The sequence below is a fragment of the Oncorhynchus nerka genome, linkage group LG22 (assembly GCF_034236695.1).
Source record: "Oncorhynchus nerka isolate Pitt River linkage group LG22, Oner_Uvic_2.0, whole genome shotgun sequence".
Lineage (NCBI taxonomy): Eukaryota > Metazoa > Chordata > Actinopteri > Salmoniformes > Salmonidae > Oncorhynchus > Oncorhynchus nerka.
The window spans coordinates 31248314-31270595 of NC_088417.1; the positions used below are offsets into that span (position 1 = coordinate 31248314).

The 22282-nt window shown below is 41.6% G+C and overlaps 1 protein-coding gene across 2 annotated transcripts in view; it reads right to left on the minus strand.

Annotated features, from left to right (window-relative positions):
* Window positions 1-378: 378 nt before the first annotated feature.
* odad2 (outer dynein arm docking complex subunit 2) overlaps window positions 379-22282 on the minus strand; it is a 78674-nt gene continuing 56770 nt past the window's right edge. For both annotated transcript variants that reach the window (XM_029626701.2, XM_029626702.2), the window contains exons 18-20: window positions 20572-20760; window positions 20087-20308; window positions 379-4207 (exon numbers count right to left, since the gene is read on the minus strand). In XM_029626701.2, coding sequence (XP_029482561.2) covers window positions 4094-4207; window positions 20087-20308; window positions 20572-20760 — 525 coding nt within the window. In that variant the 3' untranslated portion in view covers window positions 379-4093. The remainder of the gene's footprint in view (window positions 4208-20086; window positions 20309-20571; window positions 20761-22282) is intronic.

Sequence of the window (22282 nt, forward strand, 5' to 3'; positions counted from 1 at the left end):
TCCTGTTGGTGAGCATTTCTCCTTTGCCCAAATAATCTATCCACCTGACAGGTGTGGCATATCAAGAAGCTGATTAAACAGCATGATCATTGCACAGGTGCACCTTGTGCTGGGGGGAAATAAAGGCCACTCTAAAATGTGCAGTTTAGTCACACAAAGCAATGCCACAGATTTCTCAAGTTTAGAGAGAGTATGCAATTAGCATGTTGACTGTAGGAATGTCCACCAGAGCTCTGGTCAGAGAATGGAATATTCATTTTTTTTTGTTCATTGTTGTTTAGAGACTTTTTTGTTGTTGTTAAATATGGTTCCAAAAAAGGAAAATAATGTCCTGATCTTTCTTATATCTCTCATACGTATATAGGTCAGACACATATATATTTTTTAAAGAGGTCATTTTATTTATTTTCTGACTGTTTTTCCATGTACAGTATGAATCTGTTATTTAATGTGTTTTTATGGGCTAATAGCAGTAATGGCTTAGACTCAGGGGAGCCCAATTGAGAACAGGGTCTCATTTTCAATGGTGCCCTGGGGACATGAAATAAAAGGTACAACTACAAGATAAAATAACAAGTACATTACAGGCATCATAAACACATTTTTAAAGTCAATCAATCAAAACAATTGCACACCTCAGTGGACTCATTTATCATCAGGGTTTTAAACTGCCCTAGTGGCACCAAGGAATCCAAAGGTTTAAGAGTAGTGGCTGATGCATTCCCATAAATGGTGTCACCGTAGAGAAGAACTGGCAGGAAATTTGACTGTACATATCATACAAATTTGAGTGTCCCAGATTTTTGTTTACTATACTACGTCTACCTCTGAGTCCAGGTTGCAGGGTGAAACAATGAAAACTGAAATGTTTGTTTTTTCTAAGGACACAAGACGGAGGAGGTAAAGGAGGTCACACTCACTCATCAAGTTTCCGACTACAGTGGTAGGGATGTCTGAGCTTAAGCAGAAATCCATTCTCATCCAATCCCCTCTCTTTTGTTATGTTTTGTATTCTCTTCAATAAAAAGCAATCTATTCTCTCTTTTTTAAGTTCATGTCATTATTTGTATGAAAAAGCAGCAGAGCAGTTATTGTCTTTAATGGAAGAAAACAATCCAGTTGTTTATGAGTCATTTAAAGGGTATTGTCGAGCAGACGCCACACTAGGGTTTTGGTTCTGAGATGTGTATATACACTACCGGTCAAAAGTTAGAACACCTACTCATTCAAGGGTTTTTCTTTATTTGAACTATTTTATACATTGTAGAATAATAGTGAAGACATCAAAACTATGAAATACCACATATGGAATCATGTAGTAACCAAACAATTGTTAAACAAATCAAAATCTATTTTATATATGAGATTCTTCAAATATCCACCCTTTGCCTTGATGACAGCTTTGCACACTCTTGGCATTCTCTCAACCAGCTTCATGAGGTAGTAACCTGGAATGCATTTCAATTAACAGGCGTGTCTTGTTAAAAGTTTAAGCCAATCAGTTGTGTTGTGACAAGGTAAGGGGGGTATACAGAAGATAGCCCTATTTGGTAAAAGAACAAGTCCATTATATGGCAAGGACAGCTCAAATAAGCAAAGAGAAATGACAGGCCATCATTACTTTAAGACATGAAGGTCAGTCAATACAGAAAATGTCAAGAACTTTCAAAGTTTCTTCAAGTGCAGTTGCAAAAACCATCAAGCGCTATGATGAAACTGGCTCTCATGAGGACCGCTACAGGAATGGAAGTCCTAGAGTTGCCTCTGCTGCAGAGGATTAGACCGGTGGAAATTTGTCCTTTGGTCTGGAGTCCAAATTGAAGATTTTTGGACGCAGAGTAGGTGAAAGGATGATCTCCATCCATATGTGTGGTTACCACCATGAAGCATGGAGGTGCTTTGCTGGTGACACTGTCTGTGATTTATTTAGAATTCAAGGCACACTTAACCACCATGGCTACCACAGCATTCTGCAGTGATACGCCATCCCATCTGGTTTGGGCTTAGTGGGACTCTCATTTGTTTTTCAACAGGACAATGACCCAAAACACACTTCCAGGCTGTGTAAGTGCAATTTGACGAAGAAGGAGATCACCTGACCTCAACCCAATTTTGGTATTTTATTAGGATCCCCATTAGCTGTTGCAAAAGCAGCAGATACTCTTCCTGGGGTCCACACAAAACATGACACATAATACAGAACATCAAGACAAGAACAGCCCTACATATAAACTATCTAGGTCCAATAGGGGAGAGGTGTTGCTTTATCTGTTTTTTGAAACCAGGTTTGCTGTTTATTTGAGCAATATGAGATGGAAGGAAGTTCCATGCAATAAGGGCTCTATATAATACTGTACGCTTTCTTGAATTTGTTCTGGATTTGGGGACTGTGAAAAGACATGTCTGGTGGGATAAGTGTGTGTGTCAGAGCTGTGTGTAAGTTGACTATGCAAACAATTTGGGATTTTCAACACATGAATGTTTCTTATAAAGAGAAGACGTGATGCAGTCAGTCTCTCCTCAACTCTTAGCCCAGAGAGACTGGCATGCATAGTATTTATATCAGCCCTCTGATTACAATTAAGAGCTAAACGTACTGCTCTGTTCTGGGCCAGCTGCAGCTTAACTAGGTCTTTCTCTGCAGCACTGGACCACACGACCAGACAATAATCAAGATTAGACAAAACTAGAGCCTGCAGGACTTGCTTTTTGGAGTGTGGTGTCGAAAACGCAGAGCATCTCTTTATTACGGACAGACCTCTCCTCATCTTTACAACCATTGAATCTATATGTTTTGACCATGACAGTTTACAATCTAAAGTAATAGCAAGTAATTTAGTCACCTAAACTTGTTCAACAGCCACACCATTCATTACCAGATTCAGCTGAGGTCTAGAACAACTTGAGATGGTTTGGGATGAGTTGGACCGCAGAATGAAGGAAAAGCAAACAAGTGCTCAGCAAAATGTAGGAACTTCTTCAAGACTGTTGGAAAAGCATTCCAGGTGACTACCTCATGAAGCTGGTTGAGAGAATGCCAAGAGTGTGCAAAGCTGTCATCGAGGCAAAGGGTGGCTAGTGGCTACATAAAATATATTTTGATTTGTTTAACACTTTTTTGGTTACTACATGATTCCATATGTGTTATTTCATAGTTTTGACGTCTTCACAATTATTCAACAATGTAGAAAATAGTAAAAATAAAGAAAAACCTTTGAATGAGTAGGTATGTCCAAACTTTTGACTGGTACTGTATATACATACATTTTCCCAATTACTTATGACTATGCCTACCCATAATGCAACAGGAAAATACATTAAGTAATTGTGATTAATAGGAAACTGTGTGTACCAATTACACGTTTAGATTCGTATTTTTAGTGCAGGAGGGACCTTCTACTGCATTATGCAATGTTATCTCTGTATTTTGCCCGTTTATGTCAATGTTGATTGAATTTCTGAGTATCTTGAGTTGCATACAGACAGACCCACTGTTGAGCAAATAAGCTCAGCTCATATAATATACTGACACAACAATGCATTGTTTCCAATATCTCTCAAGGGCTCATTGGAGGTTGTGTCTGTGTTTCGCAGACATATTTACAGTTTTAAGGTGCTTGTGTTGAAGTGAGTAACACAGCCAGATGTGGTCTTGTTTAGATATCAGTGTCTCGTGTGGATTGCGTAAGGAATGTGACTGCACAGTACATGCTCTAAACTGCTTCACTCTCAGGAACAGTGGTGGGGTATCTGGCATGGGCACAAAACAGGAGAAAGAAAGCATTTATTGCTATTATCAAATTGAGAGGAGACATAGTTTTCCTATACAGTATGTTTGTATGAAATCCAAATGAAATAATCATCCAAATTCATGGGTAGGATAGAATAAACGCTTCCTGCTATTACAGATGGAGGCAGAAGGAATCACTCTTATATTCTGTGGGATGGGTGGGAAGGATAGATGGATAGTGAGATGAGTCTCTGTGGATGGAAGGCTACTGGAGTAGATCTGGAACCATGACATCCAATTGTAACCCAGAAAGTGATGATGAGGTCATAGTAGCATCTGGGGGGGAGGGTTCATGGTGGTTGTTTAACCGTACCGTGCCTTTTCATTGGCCAGGGCCAGGCGGCGGATGTTAGCCACACAGCCAGCGGCAGCTTCCTGAAGGACCTCGTCAGTGGAGCCCATCATACCCAACAGGAGCTACAGTACAGGGAGAGAGGAGAGGACAGGTTAAAGATGCTACTGTAACAATCAGAAGCAGGGGAGATAGGAGAGACAAAGTCGCTAATGCGGGAGATAAAATCGCTAATGTAACAATTTGTTCAGTCTCATTCAATATCATGATGAAGCTGTCGGTAAATCAATGGGGATATGGCATTTACATGAAATGTATTAATTTAGTGGATACTGTAAGTATCAAGTAGTTTGTTCATGGTCAGCACTACAACTCACGATTGCTGAGAAATGCAAAGTCTGTATACAGTAGCTGTGAGTAGTCTGTCAGGCTGCAGTGGCGTGTCTTTCTCTGTGTGTCCTGTTTTAACCTCCTAACCAGGCCATGAGCATGGGGCATGGGTTACAGCTGCAAGCAGCACATGCCTGCCCGTCTCTGCAAAGTTTGTTTAGATGAAAGCGTTTGTCTAGCAGGCAGCAGTGTGGCTACGCATTAAAAACCTGAGCACGAAGCAACCACACTACTTGACATCCTTCCACTGCTCCAAAGGTCAGATTATATCCGACTATTACTGCCACTTGTATAATGGATCTGCTGTTTGATCTGTTTGCAGAACATTGGGTTTTTCTCTCCCCAGAAATTCTGCTTTTTTTGGGCCCCACATTTAGGGTTTTACATCAAAATAATACATTAAAACATTTTTATTGTGTTCAAAAGAGTTACTTATTATACTGTCACAACATGTCAACCTTTGGAGATGGAAAAGTCTGCCAATAAAACCCACTGTGGCTATGGTATAGCATGGGTTTTAGGATGCTATCTTTGCCTATTTTCGTGAGCAAAAAGTGACTACATCAAGCTTGTGGGCAGCTGCAGTCCCAAATCAAAATAAAAGTAAATACAGGCACAAACACTCCGGCGCAATGGACATTTTAAATTTGTTCAATGTGTGCTCCTTCATGAAATCACAATGTTGTACCATTGAGCTCTCTTAAGCCACACTCAACTTAGTTTGGAGGCTTTCTGGTTTGCATCAATAATGAACGAAACAGGCTAATTTAGATCTCAAAGGTAAACACTCGAAAGCTCACGAGTCCCAAACAAAATGATTATTTGACAGTGCATTAATCATACAGTATATTCTAGATACTTTTCAGGCTCTACATTGAGTACTAACTCAAAAGTAAGCTTTAAAGCTGTAAAATGGCAGGTTTTGTTTTTGAAGACTTGTACACCAAGAATATTGACGCAGGCTTGGCAGCGGTGTTTGAACAGCCAACCAATTGTGTCCCAACTTGTCAGTGTTGAAATGGCACATCCTGTCATCTGAGGATCCTTTAAGCACAGCAAACAATATTCTAGACAGTATCCTGTGTACAAAGGAAATGATCCTTAAGACCTTCTTAAACACCTAAATCCATGGAATAGATTCAGACATTACATGAAACAGTCCTATGAAGGAGAGAGCTTTAGGTATTCAGTCTCTCTCGGGCTTTATAGGCTTCGATAGGCTATGAATATGACTATATTAAGAGAGGACGACGCAGCAAATAAAGCCATCGTCTCTCTGTCTCTCTCTCCGTATAACGTAAATGTCTAGCAACCCAAAGGTTGCGTGTTCGAATCTCATCACCACAACTTTAGCTACGTAGCATGTTAGCTAACCTTTCCCCGAACCTTAACCCTAATCTTGACCATTTAACCTGACTCTAAACCATAACCCTTTACCTAGCTAACGTTGGCCAGCTTGCTAACGTTAGTGTTTGCCAGTTAGCTAACATTAGCCATAAGAAATTGGAATTCGCAACATATCATACAAACTCTAATTTGTAACGTACACTATATGACCTAAAGTATGGGGACACCTGCTCATCAAACATCTCATTACAAAATCATGGGCATTAATTTGGAGTTGGTCCCCCCTTTGCTGCTATAACAGGGTTGAGGTCTGGGCTCTGTGCAGGCCAGTCAAGTTCTTCCACATCAGACTTGGCAAACCATTTCTGTATGGACCTCGCTTTATACACAGGGGCAATGTCATGCTGAAACAGGAAAGGGCCTTCCCCAAACTGTTGCAACAAGGTTAGAAGCCCAGAATCAACCAGAATGTTATTGTATGCTGAAGCGTTAAAACAGCTCCAGACCATTATTCCTCCACCAAACTTTACAGTTGGCACTATGCATTGGGGAAGGTCGCGTTCTTCTGGCATCTGCCAAACCAGATGGTGAAGCGTGATTCATCACTCCAGAGAACGTGTTTCCACTGCTCCAGAGTCCAATGGCGGTGAGCTTTACGCCACTCGAGCCGACGTTTGGCATTGTGCATGGGGATCTTAGGCTTGTGTGCGGCTGCTCAGCCATGAAAACCCATTTCATGAAGCTCCCGACGAACAGTTCTTGTGCTGACTTGGAAAGATGGCATCCTATGGCGGTGCCACATTGAAAGTTACTGAGGTCTTCAGTAAGGCCAATTTAATGCCAATGTTTGTCTATGGAGATTGCATGGCTGTGTGCTCAATTTTATACACCTGTCAGCAACAGGCGTGGCTGAAATACCTTAATCCACTCATTTGAAGGGATGTCCACATACTTTTGTATATATAGTGTATCATACGAAATGGATGGACATCCACAAATTAAAACATACAGTTGAAGTCGGAAGTTTACATACACCTCAGCCAAATACATTTAAACTCAGTTTTTCACAATTTCTGACATTATCCTAGTAAAAATTCCCTGTCTTAGGTCAGTTAGGATCACCACTTTATTTTAAGAATGGGAAATGTCAGAACAATAGTAGAGAGAATGATTTATTTCAGCTTTTATTTATTTCATCACATTCCCAGTGGGTCAGAAGTTTACATACACTCAATTAGTATTTGGTAGCATTGCCTTTAAAGTGTTTAACTTGGGTCAAACATTTCGAGTAGCCTTCCACAAGCTTCCCACAATAAGTTGGGTGAATTCCTCCTGACAGAGCTGGTGTAACTGAGTCAGGTTTGTAGGCCTCCTTGCTCGTACACGCATTTTCACTTCTGCCCACAAATTTTTAAAAGGATTGAGGTCAGGGCTTTGTGATGGCCACTCCAACATCTTGACTTTATTGTCCTTAAGCCATTTTGCCACAACTTTGGAAGTATGCTTGGGGTCATTGTCCATTTGGAAGACCAGAGGACATTTCTCCAAAAAGTACGATCTTTGTCCCCATATGCAGTTGCAAACTGTAGTCTGGCTTTTTTATGGCGATTTTGGAGCAGTGGCCTCTTCCCTGCTGAGCGGCCATTCAGGTATTGTCGATATAGGACTCGTTTTACTGTGGATATAGATACTTTTGTACATATTTCCTCCAGCATCTTCACAAGGTCCTTCACTGTTGTTCTGAGATTGATTTGCACTTTTCACACCAAAGTAGGCTCATCTCTAGGAGACAGAATGCGTCTCCTTCCTGAGCGGTATGACGGCTGCGTGGTCCCATGGTGTTCATACTTGCGTACTATTGTTTGTACAGATGAACGTGGTACCTTCAGGCATTTGGAAATTGCTCCCAAGGATGATCCAGGCTTGTGGAAGTCTACAATTTATTTTCTGAAGTCTTGGCTGATTTATTTAGATTTTCCCATGATGTCAAGCAAAGAGGCACTGATTTGGAAGGTAGGCCACAGGTACACCTCCAATTGACTCAAATGTTGTCAATTAGCCTATCAGAAGCTTCTAATGCCATGACATAATTTTCTGAAATTAAAGGCACAGTCAACTTAGTGTATGTAAACTTCTGACCTACTGGAATTGTGATACAGTGAATTATAAGTGAAATAATCTCTGTAAACAATTGTTGGAAAAATGACTTAGGACACAACCGACTTGCCAAAACGATAGTTTGTTAACAAGAAATTTGTGGAGTGGTTGAAAAACAAGTTTTAATGACTCCAACCTAAGTGTATGTAAACTTCCGACTTCAACTGTACCATACGAAACGTAACATATCATATTAAATCAAGTGTTTCAGATTTACGTACAGAATAATATGAAATGCTCTGAGACCAGGTTGGATTCTTCTGTCTTTGACATGCAGGGCATTCTCCATGGAGATCCTTAATGGGGTTTGTACTGTATCATTAATATAATAGTGTGTGTGTGTGTGTGTGCGCGCGCCTGTAAAGTACGTCACGCTGCTTGCTTAGCGAGTACCAATTCCTCCTGATTCGTCTCAGACCCAGAACCTCTGGCTTACTAGCACACATGACTGCCCTCCTGAAACATCTTACCAGTCGGCACGAAAAGCTAGCTATTCGCTGGTGCAAGTGTGGACACCTCAGGATGAGGACTACGCTTCACGAATCCCCATGTGCTGCATGTGCACGTGTGTGTGTGTGTTTGTAAGTGTGTTTTAACGTGAACATCTGCCTCGAAAGTAATCTAATAGATCCTCACATCATGCTTCACTGACTCTTATCTCCATCTATTTCAACCAGCCTGCCCTTGGCCCTGACGGTGAGTTTACCACTGGTTGGGACATTACAGGACATTACAGGTCTCTGTTCTGTTCCCATGCTATCATTGTGTTCATAATGTATGTCAGTGTGAGGTTGAGGTTGAACTCTGACTCTTTCTGTGTTACATGCAAACTAAAAAGGCTGCGTCGCACATTTGTGTGGTTAGCTAGCGGCCTAGCGCAGTGCCAGAGAGCGGAGAGAAAGACATTCCCAGAATGTTCTGCTCAAAGATAAATAGTGAAAGGAAAACAGATGAAAGACGAGGCTTCTATCTCCTCTCCGTGTATGAGCAGTGAGCAAACAAACTGACACACTCCGGGAGAACATTGACAACCCTCAAAAAGCTGAGAAAATAATACCACCAGTCCATTCCCTGCATTGGAAAAAATAAAAAAAATGGATGTTGGCCTATGAATACGGGTCTCTTTCAATGCATCAGTGTATCAGTTAGTATTTCTGTGGTAGTAACATCAGTTTATATGGTTTTTATACGGGTTTTTAAATAGCATCCAAAACACCTCTGAAACGCAAATGTTATATACACAAGGTCCAGAAAACATGCAGCTTGGCTCAGACACAAGTCTCTTTTGTGAAAAGAGAGGATGCCTGCAAAGTGCCAGAAGCAGAGTTTTGCCAACATCATAGCATGTTATTCAGACGAGGCCAAATAAGGTCTCCCCAAGCGCACAGTTATGGGCTAAGATAAGCGTGTCTCTTTGCATTTTCTCTCTCTTCTTCCTCCCCAGCTGGGATCTCAAAGACTATAATACACCACTTGTTAGAATATTCCCAAACCATGGTAACATGAACACTTGCTCTCGCTCGTTTGAGAACCGAATCAGTAGAGTGAGGTTTTTCGATCTTCAGAGGGACTCTTGTGAGTCCTGCCCTCCTAAAAGAGAAGCTGCAGGAGCAGAGCACGCTGCCGCCCCTGGCTGCTTTCTGGCTCTCAGGCTGAGCTGGGGAGGGGGAGGCCTGCCCTGCTGCACAGTGTTGCATTAGCATGTGCAATGCACGAACACACACATCCCCTCCCATCACACATGGAGGTGTCCCAGTGTTAAGTGCTCCAGTGTTGGGCTGCTGCTTCCTGAGGAGTTAGGATCTCTAAATTCCCCTAGAAAAGCTCCTGGGTCTGACAACCAACCAGGCATTACAGACTCAGACCCCTGGCCCAGCGTTCCCTTGGATACGTCCCAAATGGCACCCTATTACATTTTGACCAAAGGCAAAATTAGTCCACTATATAGGGAATGGGGTGCCATTTGGGACCGAACATCCTGGTTCAGCCTCCTGCTCTTTCCATGCTATGGGCAAACAACACAAACAGGCTGCATTTAGCTGAGCTGAGCTCTGGGTCGAGGGGAAGGGAAGGGAAGTTACTAAGGGAAGTCAAGGTAAACAACGTTCCCTATGGCCTCCAATGAGCCAGGACCATTTAGCTGTGTTCCCCTCATCTCTTTCTCAGAAGAGAAAAACCCAGCTTCATATCAATGATTTTGGGGGGTTTGACTCATGGAAAGTTTACTGTACTCTAAGACTACTCTAAGTTTACTGTACTCTCTCTAAATCTATGGTTTCACACACACACACACACACACACACACACACACACACACACACGAGGAAGTCCAACCTGAGAGAGCTGCTGGAACTGGACATTCCTCCTCATTCCAGACCAGACTTTAGAGAAAGGCTTGAGTCATATCGTCAGGCAGGCCTAACACACTAGGTATTTCATACATACAGTAGCTAGCTGCAGAGAGCAGCACCAGTGGTGTATGCTAGCGGTATCATCTGCACACCACATCCAGTCCACAACCTGACATTCTGTTACAGACAGAGCATGACTAAGAGGAAACTTCAGAAATCTTTCTTCTGAGATGGTGCAGTGTTTGAAATTCTGACTGCTGCTCTCACTCTCTCTTTCACTCTCACTCCTTCCCTCCCTCTATTTATTCTCCCCCCTCTCTCCCTTGTCGTGTTCACTAGTTCAGTTTGAGCGTGTAGAGCACAGAAAATGAAGACAAACACCGACAGTGCAAAGCGAAAGAGTAGATTAAGTATACATGGCAACAACAGTGCAAACGTTTTTCTAATTTTGAGATTTAAAGCCTAAAATACATACGAGCTAGGAGCTGGCAACGGCCATTCTCTGGAATACCTACCACACGCATTTTGTAATTTACATCATTTTACCTCACAAAGCTTGTCTTATGAAAGAGACCCTTTAATACAGAAAGCTAGCTGAAGCTGTCCACAAGGATTTACGGTTTCAGCAAACAATCTGCGGCCCTCTGGAAGCGATGTAAAGCAAAGAGGAGGGTGTGTTGATTTTGTAAAAGGGACTAAATAAAGCACCATCCTTATAAAAGTGTGAGATACCAAGTGTAGATGTCAACTCAAACAGGAAGGACAATTCATCTTGGCGCTTTTTCTGCTTAGCTCTGGTAGACACTTCCTCTGGGAAAGCTAGCAGCCCCTGAAAACTCCTCCAAGGCTTGTTCACAGAGCTCCCCAACAGAACCAGGGAACGGAGGACAAAACACACATTAACACTATGACAAACACACACTAACACTGTGACAAAACACACACTAACACTATGACAAAACACACAATAACACTGTGATAAAACACACACTAACACTATGACAAAACACACATTAACACTATGACAAACACACACTAACACTATGACAAACACACACTAACACTGTGACAAAACACACACTAACACTATGACAAAACACACACTAACACTATGACAAAACACACATTAACACTATGACAAACACACATTAACACTGTGATAAAACACACACTAACACTATGACAAAACACACACTAACACTGTGATAAAACACACAATAACACTGTGACAAAACACACACTAACACTATGACAAAACACACACTAACACTATGACAAAACACACACTAACACTATGACAAAACACACACTAACACTATGACAAAACACACACTAACACTATGACAAAACACACACTAACACTATGACAAAACACACACTAACACTGTGATAAAACACACACTAACACTATGACAAAACACACACTAACACTATGACAAAACACACACTAACACTATGACAAAACACACACTAACACTATGACAAAACACACACTAACACTGTGATAAAACACAATAAATAACACAATGACAAAACACACACTAACACTATGACAAAACACACAATAACACTGTGATAAAACACAATAAATAACACAATGACAAAACACACACTAACACTATGACAAAACACACAATAACACTGTGATAAAACACAATAAATAACACAATGACAAAACACACGATAACACAATGACCAAACACACGACAACACAATGACCAAACACACGACAACACAATGACAAAACACACGACAACACAATGACAAAACACACGACAACACAATGACAAAACACACGACAACACCATGACATAAAGCACAATAACACAATGACATAAAGCACAATAACACAATGACATAAAGCACAAGACTGAGTCATTCTGAAAAACGGGACAGACACGAAACCTCTAAGTGAAACATTTTGAATGTCTAATGAAGTCGCCAAGGCAAACACGCTGTAACAAAATGTTGTGGTTTTTATTCTGCTCATATAAAGATGTTTTCATATTTTTCATGCAATATTACAAGGTTTTAATACAGTTTATGAAATTTGAAGAGATGCAATGAAATGGCGTTTGGATATTTTTAAGACCGAGGGACATAAAAAAATTGAAAAAAAAAAAAAAAACTCAGACGGGTCACTAATGTGTTTTCCAGTGAAAAATACTTTCTTTTCAATGCTTAATTTCCTCTGCTAAGCTTAGGGGACTAAGTTATACACCATTAAGAATGCTGGGGAGGAAGGTTACATACAGTACTGAACAGAATGTTAGGAGAGAGGGGCAATGAGAGAAAATCCTACAAAATCATTATACAACTTGCGGGTGTACATGTTTTGAGAGCTTTTCAATGGCAGAGAAAGGCACTTTGAAATACGGTTGCAATAACACAAGAGGCAGTCTTTAATTTTATACTGGGCCGTAAATTACACCGACAGAGAGCCAAGCATCGCTCCTTGATAAACCCTTCTCAAACCCATTAAACAAAACAAAAAAAGTCAGGAAATATTGTTCGAACACATTCTCTGTCAAACCAATCCATAGATCAGAAGCAGGATGTACATAACACAGCTAGGCCTCAATGCCTCTCTCAGTGTTTAACTACCGACAGGCTCTTGCGTCGTAATGTTTCGCAATGTTGTCTAGGGATCAGGCAGGTATATATCAGCAGACTGTTAGTATGAACCCAGTCAGACTGAAACAATGCAGCCGCCTGTGTGTTTCCTTTTCACCGCTCAGATTAAGAACAAATTAAACACGCAATAGTGGTGTAACGTAACCTGCCTTTTTCCCCCCTCGTAATTAAGCTCTTTATAATCCCAAAATACATTTTGGAGTTGTGTTGAAACAACTTACTCTGCACTGGTACATTAATAAGAGCAAACAGAAAGAGACTGATTAAAAGAGTGGTATGCAGGGCATGCAGACACACAAGCGCACGCACGAACATACGTACACACTCACAAGCAAACGTGCGTACGTACGTACGTACACACACACACACACACACACACACACACACACAAACACACAGCTGTCCAGGTTTTTGTGTTGGCTTGAAGTACAAAAAACATTCTTCTTAATGACTTTTGCAAAATTGGACATTACTCTTTCGGAACACCCAATGTTCAGTCCAGCTACCAATTATGGGTAGTGTTGAACCACATATACTGCGACAGTAGATCAAGCTAAAGTACACCATTAAATGAACATGGGAAAAAATATTTGGCTGCAATGGCAGAACCCCTTCATAATTTACATTGCAGTTGTTGTCGGGAAAAAAAGTAGGTTAACCCTATGTGGTCACAAAAGATTTCTCACGTGACAATCTCCTTCTGAAAGTAATGTGATAAACAAATGTAAAAAAAACATTTCCCCAAACATTGCATTACGCCGTTCTCTACAACATGACATTAAATACAGTTTCAATCTAAACATAAAATCTTTACTTCAAAGTCACGTATAAATATAAACACGACCAATTTGGGAAAAGTATCGGAAAATGAAAATAATAAAAAACTATTATTCTGTATGAAACACTCACTGTTCTCTATTCTCAGCCACTTATATGGATTAGAACCAAGGGACTGCAACGGTGTAGCATAGACTGCTTCTAACTTAGTAGATGTTCTTCTCAGTGAAGCAGTGCTTTCGTTTGAAAGTATATCCACCATAGCATAGTGTTGTTCTCCTTGGCCCTGTTCCTTGGCCTAAAACATGTCATTGACACATTCTGCTCTCATGTCCAGGGACAACTCTTAGCAACAGTTACCCAAGATACACCCTTTTGACTTGCTCTGTAATGGCATCTAGGGTTTACAAGGGAAGTGGCACTTCGCACACACTGAGTTGTTTGCTTTTCTGAACTCCCATGACAGTTAGAATGTGGAGTCATGTTTCGGACGAGAATAAAACTACCTTTGTTTCTGCTCCTTTGGTCAAAGGCTCTGAAAATAGTTACAGGTTTTCAAAGTTTATTATCAGTGTTTTCACACATCGCTTAAACATAGTAGAGTGATGGGGCTCCAAGCCCCATTCAATAGACGTGTTGTGTTAAATTACCAACTAAAACTGCAAAAACGAACTTTATGTGCACTAACAGAATGCTGAAAATAAAAATAAATTATATAAATATAAATGAAAAGAAATTCTATGAAGGTGTGAGGAGAACGTTTGAGGAATTTCCACATGAAATAGCACATATTGAGCTTACATTTCACATGGAAACCATATTTTCACATGTATTAGAGTTCACATGTTAATACCACCTTTCACATGTGAGAAGAAAAACACGTTTTCACCTCCCATGTATTAGAGTTCACATGTTAATACCACCTTTCACATGTGAGAAGAAAAACACGTTTTCACCTCCCATGTGAATTGCTGTTGCACATGTGGAATTTGAGGTTTCACATGTTAAAAACATTCCCATGTGAAAATCGGATGTGCAGTTTCATGTGAAAAAACATAATTTTTTTCAATCATATTGTCTGAAAGCGTTCAAAATACATTGAAAACATTCTAAATACATAATCTATACAGCTAAAAACAACAACACGATGTCCAAACAAGTTGACTTTGAGGTTAAATAAAGTGTTTATCAATATTCCTGATTTTGCTAACCGATGCTTTGGACAAAATCAAAACGGCAATATTCTTGTAATGCTTTCTATATAAAACTCTTAAATTACAGCTCAATTTTAGCAAATTATGAATATGCGATAATCGTGATTAATCACACCAATGTTACATCCGTCGTTAAATGAAGACCAAGGTGCAGCGTGGTAGGTGTACATTTTCTTTCATTTTAAATGCTCTACCAAAAACAATAAACAAGTCAATGAACGTAAAGCTAGGAGTGCAACACATGCAACACAAAAAGACAAGATCCCACAACAGAAGGTGGGAAAAAGGGCTGCCTAAGTATGATCCCCAATCAGAGAAAACGATAGACAGCTGCCTCTGATTGGGAACCATACTCGGGCCAACAAAGACATTTAAACATAGATTTCCCACCCTAGTCACACCCTGACCTACCAAATAGAGAATTTAAAGGATCTCTAAGGTCAGGGCATGATAAGCAAATCCTGAGAAACTCAATAAATGTTCTGAATCAAATCAATAACATTTTGTTTGTCACGTGTCGTAAACAACAGGTGTAGACTAACAGATTATGATTATGACCATGATTATGACCATGATTATGGTCCCTTCCTAACAATGCAGAGAGCGAGAAAATAGAGAAATAATAGAAATGTAATAACGTAATAAAAGTAATACAAAAATAAGAAAACTTAGCTATATACATGGGGTACCAGTACTGAGTCGATGTGCAGGGGTATGGGGTAAGTGAGGTAGATACTGTATGTACATATACGTAGGAATAAAGTGACTAGGAAACAGAATCAGATAATAAACAGTAGCAGCTGAATATGTGATGAGTCAAATGCATATATTTAAATAGTAAACCAAATAGCTAGCTGGACTAACTATTTAGCAGTCTTATGGCTTGGGGGTAGAAACGGTTCAGGGTCCTGTTGGTTCCAGACTTGGTGAATCGGTACCGCTTTCCGTGCGGTAGCAGAGAGAACCGTCTACGACTGGAGTCGCTGACAATTTTTAGGGCCTTCCTCTGACACCGCCTGGTATAGAGATCCTGGATGGTAGGGAGCGATGGTCCCAGTGATGTACATGGCCGTCCGTACGCACTACCCTCTGTAGTGCCTTGCGGTCGGATGCCAAGCAGTTGCAATACCAAGCGGTGATGGACCCAGTCAAGATGCTCTCAATGATGCACCTGTATAACTTTTGAGGATCTGAGGGCCCATGCCATTTTTTCAGCCTCCTGAGGGGGAAGAGGCGTTGTTGTGCCCTCTTCACAACTGTGTTAGTGATGTGGACACAGAGGAACTTGAAGCTCTCGACCAGCTCCGCTACAGCCCTGTCGATGTGAATGGGCCAGCAGAATACCACCCTGCATACCACTGCTGGCTTGCTCTGAAGCTTAGCAGGGTTGGTCCTGGTCAGTTCCTGGATGGGAGACCAGATGCTGCTGGAAGTGGTGTTGGAGGGCCAGTAGGAGGCACTCTTTCCTCTGGTCTAAAAAAATATCCCAATGCCCCAGGGCAGTGATTGGCTGCCCTGTGTAGGGTGCCGTCTTTCGGATGGAACGTTAAACGGGTGTCCTGATTCTCTGAGGTCATTAAAGACCCCATGGCACTTATCGTAAGAGTAGGGGTGTTAACCCCGGTGTCCTGACTAAATTCCCAATCTGGCCCTCAAACCATCACGGTCACCTAATAATCCCCAGTTTACAATTGGCTCATTCATCCCCCTCCTCTCCCCTGTAACTATTCCCCAGGTTGTTGTGGCAAATGAGAACGTGTTCTCAGTCAACTTACCTAGTAAAATAACGGATTTAAAATACAAATAAAATGGGGGCGTGCTCGGCCCTCCATTTCCTACAGTCCACGATTAGCTCCTTTGTCAGGCTGAGGTTGTTGTCCTGGCACCACACTGCCAGGACTCTGACTTCCTCCCTATAGGCTGTCTCATTGTCATCGTCAGTAAACGTAATGATGGTGTTGAAGTCACAGTTGTAGGTGAACATGGAGTACAGGAGGGGACTAAGCACACACCTCTGAGGGGCCCCCGTGTTGAGGGTCAATGTGGCAGTGTTGTCCAGAATCCAGTTGCAGAGGCAGGTGTTCAGTCCCAACTTAAGGATGAGCTTGGAGGGGACTATGGTGTTTTATGATGAGCTGTAGTTAATGCACAGCAATCTCACATACAGTAGGTGTTCCTCTTGTGCAGGTGTGAGCGGTGCAATAGAGATTGTGTTAACTGTGGATCTGTTGGGGCGGTATGCAAATTGGAGTGAGTCCAGGGTGTTTGGGATGATGGTGTTGATGTGAGCCGTGACCAGCCTTTCAAAGCATTTCATGCCTATAGATGTGAGTGCTACGGGGCAATAGTCATTTAGACAGGTTACCTTGGAATACTTGGGCACAGGGACTATGGTGGACTGCTTTAAACATGTAGGTATTACATGTGAAAGTGTAGTAGACTGTGACTTTAAAATGAATGATCATGACGTTGGTTTCTCTCGTGGGAGACCCAGGTTCTAATCCCGCCAGTTGCAAAAGCACACGTGAAACGTGAAATGTTGGGAAACCACATTAGAGCTCTGCTACCCAACACAAGCCTGACGGCCCTGATATTATACATCCGGGTAGGGCCTGTTTTTTCATCAATAATTAGGGTACTTGTAGGGCTCAGTTATCACTAAATTGATCACTAACACTTTGAAGCTGAGCCATTTGTGTGTGCTCTGCTGCGCAGTACAATTATATCTGAATAAGATCATAACATGGAGTCAGAAGTGCTTCCAACCTCGTGAAATATGAGACAGGAGAGATTATTTCACAGAAAATAATAATGTTCCTTGAGTTATGTTGAGTTTAGAGTGACGAAAAATAGCTAACAGCTAACTGCTCTCTCATGTCTCTTCATTGAGCAGAGCAGCCCGAGCGTAGCCGTTGCTATGGATACTCAATGACTAAGAGCGCCATGAACAGAGCGCATGCAGAACGAGCTGTGTGCACGGAGCAAGTGACAGACAGAGAGGAGCAGCTAATGGATTTACTACAGGCACCCAGTGTCTGGTCTGGAGGGTGAAGTCATAAGCTCTTCTGGTCGGCTACTGCGTAGCAACCTAGCTGTATCAAAAGTCCTAGAAAGCCTATGTAAATTACGGTCGCCAGATGGGCCAAACCCCAAAAAATTAGATGGCCGTTTATGATGATCAAATTCAATCCCCACGGTGAATTATTTTAAAATTTGCTATAAATCGAGATATTTAATTAAATAGTGATTCTATTTTATTAGAATCACTAATTCTGACTACTACATTTGTGACCCGTTTCAATGAACTAGGCGTATGTCGCAAGTCATGACTTCACAGGACAGCCATTTTAACGTTTCTTTAGTTTTTTTTAATCAAAATGTGTTTTTTTTTGGCAGAAATGCCTTCTGGAACTTGTGAAATTTCATGTGCCTTAATAATAAACTTGTATGCCATCTGTAAATACGAATACAATTGTTAAATTACAAGTCTTTTTGGTTAAGCCACAGAAAAAGTCAGCAACCTTCCCACTAGACATGATTGGCTGAGATAATGAGTGGGCTGAACATGCCGAGTTCAGAGTTTGGATTGGTCTGCCATATAGAAGGCTTCTGTCTATTTGAGCTGGGCAGTCTGTGTTGGTAATCCTGTCGAACGCGGCTTTTAAAAAAAAGTATTGTGTAGTGGAGCTGCATAAGTGTTGCTCTCCACTTTCTGGAGGATCAAGTTTTGAAATCAGTGGAATTAGAGTATGATAGCTAAAGAGATGGAGAAAACACCCGTCTCCAGTTTACATCTTCAAGCTATTAGCAACCGTGGCATGACATCCGTGACAGGGAGAGGCGTCCATCATGCATGATGATGTATACAGGTAAGACAGTCTAGCATTAGCTAGCTACATTTTCACATATTACACATTTCTAATTTTGCCAGAAAGTGGTTTCATTTCAAGCTAGTTAGCTAACTAACGTTAGCTGGCTGGCTCCCTAGCTGACGTTATTACTCTATCCCAGAGCTGTTTGCTTTTCTAGTTAGAGCCTAATATTAGCTAGCTAATATTGAACCTGGTTGGTTAGCTCCCCAGCATTTTCATGCAGGGTAGTAAATGACATGATTTGGCACAATGTTCATTGTTGTTTAACTAGCTAACGTTAGCTGGCTGGCTCGTTAGCTAATGTTACGTGACGTGTGTGATCTTACGCGTTGTTTACCTAGCTAGGTTAATTGTTTACCTAGCTAGCTAGCTACATGTCTTAAGCTAAAGTGTACAGCACGCATTGAATATGGCTGGGGACAGGAAACGTCTGCAAAAAAAGTGGAATGAAATTGTTGCCAGCAGAACTGGTTAGGTTGTTTTCATGTTATCCATAGGTAAACAAATCATCAGCCAGAGCGTCAAGTGTGCGCTCAGAAAGCTCCGAAAGCGAAACGAGATGGGTGGGGCTAAAGCATAAGAGGGTGTGTACGGTGCTGAATGGGTGTAGACAAAGAAGAGCTCTTCACTAGATACATTCAAAGGCCAGTTTCTCAAAAGTGAGTTTGAATGTTTAGCAACTTTTCAAAGCAGAATTACTTTCCCATTGTTCCTCAAAAATGCAGTGTATGATATACAATTTTGTAGCTCTGAGTCTCTACTTTTATCCAATGTATAAAAAAAAAAAGACCGAATCCAGGTGGTGAGTTAATCAATCACAGGACTGCAGGCTACTAGGAGACTCCATGGTTAACTCTCTCAGGCAGGATGATAACGACTACATCGACCATGATCTTTTGCTAGTTACAGCCACTTTCACCATGATCCTTAGTTATTTTTTGGTACCATTCAGCAATATGGGGCACTTCAAATCTCAAATTCAAATCTCTAAACCACTGTGTCTGAGTCATGTGAAAAATGTACATGTGAAAATCCATCACACGTGTCCATAAACCACGTGTCTGACTCACGTATCCGTTTTTCCCACATGACATGTTTCACACATGTCCGAAAACCACAAGTTTTATCAAGTGTTCTTTTTTTTTTAAGTGAATGATCATGAGCAAAGATATTAATGAACATACCTTGAACATTAGGTATGGAATGGACAAGTGGTTGTGAGCTAAAAAGTGATTGAAAACATCAGGGGCCAAAGAACATACCTTGACCACTCCGTTGTCGTGCATGGTGATGCAGTTGTTGGGGTCCTTGGAGAGCTGGAAAAGGGCCTGAGCTGTGGCCTGGTGGACTGAGGTGTCCTTGGATTTCAGGTAACGGACGAGGGGGGCCACGGCCCCCGCCTCCCCAAACAACACCCTGTTACTGCCCCACATGCAGCAACGGGCAATGGCCTCAGCCAGGTGACGACGCAGCTTATCATCAGTCTGTAAAACAGAGAAAATAGGACAACAGGCATCCATGGCTACATCTCAAATGGCATCCTATTTCCTATATAGTGCACTACTTTTGACCAGGGCCTAGGCTATGCATACTACTCAATAGAGTTTGTTTCAAACACTACAGTGAACTTTTAAATTACAACTGAGATGATGGTATCATAGACAGTCCATTTACAACAGGACTGAAGATTCCCAGTAAACACACAGGCTAATTGAGTAGGATTAGAAGTATTTTGAGGTGTACTTACTGTGTTTGTCAGCTTGGCCAGCATCGGTACAACCCCGTGGTCAGTGATGACTGCCAGATTCTCTTCGTCTTTGGCTATTTTGGCTATGGCGGCACACACGCTCGCCAGTACCTCTTTGTTTGTTGATTTCAGCAAATTAACAATCAGTTCCAATCCACCGACAAATGAGCGCACCATTTCCCCTGAATCCTAAAAGTAAAAAGCCTCTTATTAGCTTGGTGTTCTCAATCTGTGAAATGAAGTGGCGCAGGGAGACTGTGTAATGGGCAGGGAGGGAAGCAAGGGGCATTTGAGCAGAGCAGTGAAAACCAAAGAAACACACAAGCTAAGGAAAAAGAAAAAGCCTTTTCATCAGCCTTAGCAACAATCAAAACCCCATCAGTGCCAGTCAGCCCAATCGGAGGTAAGGTGAGTAGCCGTGGCTCTCTCCTGCTTTCCACTCTACTGATAGGGCCATTGTAAATACGGATGGGCTGTGTGGTGTGCCAGTAGCTATTCCTCATCAAGCATGTCATAGGGGAGATATAGTCCGTTTGTTGTAAAAAGCCATTTACAGAAATCAACAGGGCAAAATTGATGGGATTTCTTGCTAAGAAATACAAGGGCCAAGGGAAACTAATCCTTCTACAGCAGACCTATCTAATGGTTAGGTTCCATTTGGATGAGGAGTTATTTGGACTCCCCTTTCTACACCCCCAGGTAGGCTTACATTGTTCAGAACACTACTTCAACAGAAGGCCTATCTAATGACCTCTCCACGTAGGTTACATGGTTCAGAGCACTACTTCAACATAAGGCCTATCTAATGACCTCTCCACGTAGGTTACATGGTTCAGAGCACTACTTCAACATAAGGCCTATCTAATGACCTCTCCACGTAGGTTACATGGTTCAGAGCACTACTTCAAAATAAGGCCTATCTAATGACCTCTCCATGTATGTTACACTGTTCAGAACACTACTTCAACAGAAGGCCTATCTAATGACCTCTCCATGTAGGTTACATGGTTCAGAGCACTACTTCAACAGAAGGCCCATCTAATGACCTCTCCATGTAGGTTACACTGTTCAGAACACTACTTCAACAGAAGGCCTATCTAATGACCTCTCCATGTAGGTTACACTGTTCAGAACACTACTTCAACAGAAGGCCCATCTAATGACCTCTCCATGTAGGTTACATGGTTCAGAACACAGGACCAAAACATGGTGTCGGAATCAGTGTGCAGAGGAACTGAAGGAGTCGGTGTGTTTCCCCGACCATACAGGCCAGGCTGGCACCGTAGACACTGGTTTAAGTGCATGGCACCAGTGGGCTAGCTGGTACCACAGGACTCTCAGCCACTTATGGGGCTGTGCCGTCCAAGCTCTCTGAGGAACCACAGCGGAAGAGAGTGGGCACATACGCAGCCTTCAATGAAGCTTGGCAGATCGGGGCCTCTTTTAAAATCACAACTCAACAAAATCGGCACCAAAAGGAGGTATATATCAAGGTGGCATACACAGCCACTGCCAGCCTTTCTCCAGCAATATGAAAATAGTAAACCAAGATTATGGAAAGCGTATAATTAGAGATGGCTGAGTGCAAATCATCACAACGCATGCTCCATTTCAATATCCATCAACATTATATCTCCATCTAGGACATTGAGGATTTAATATAGCTTGTTTCTTAGTTTTTTGTACGTAGACATGATTGTCTAGGTAATGA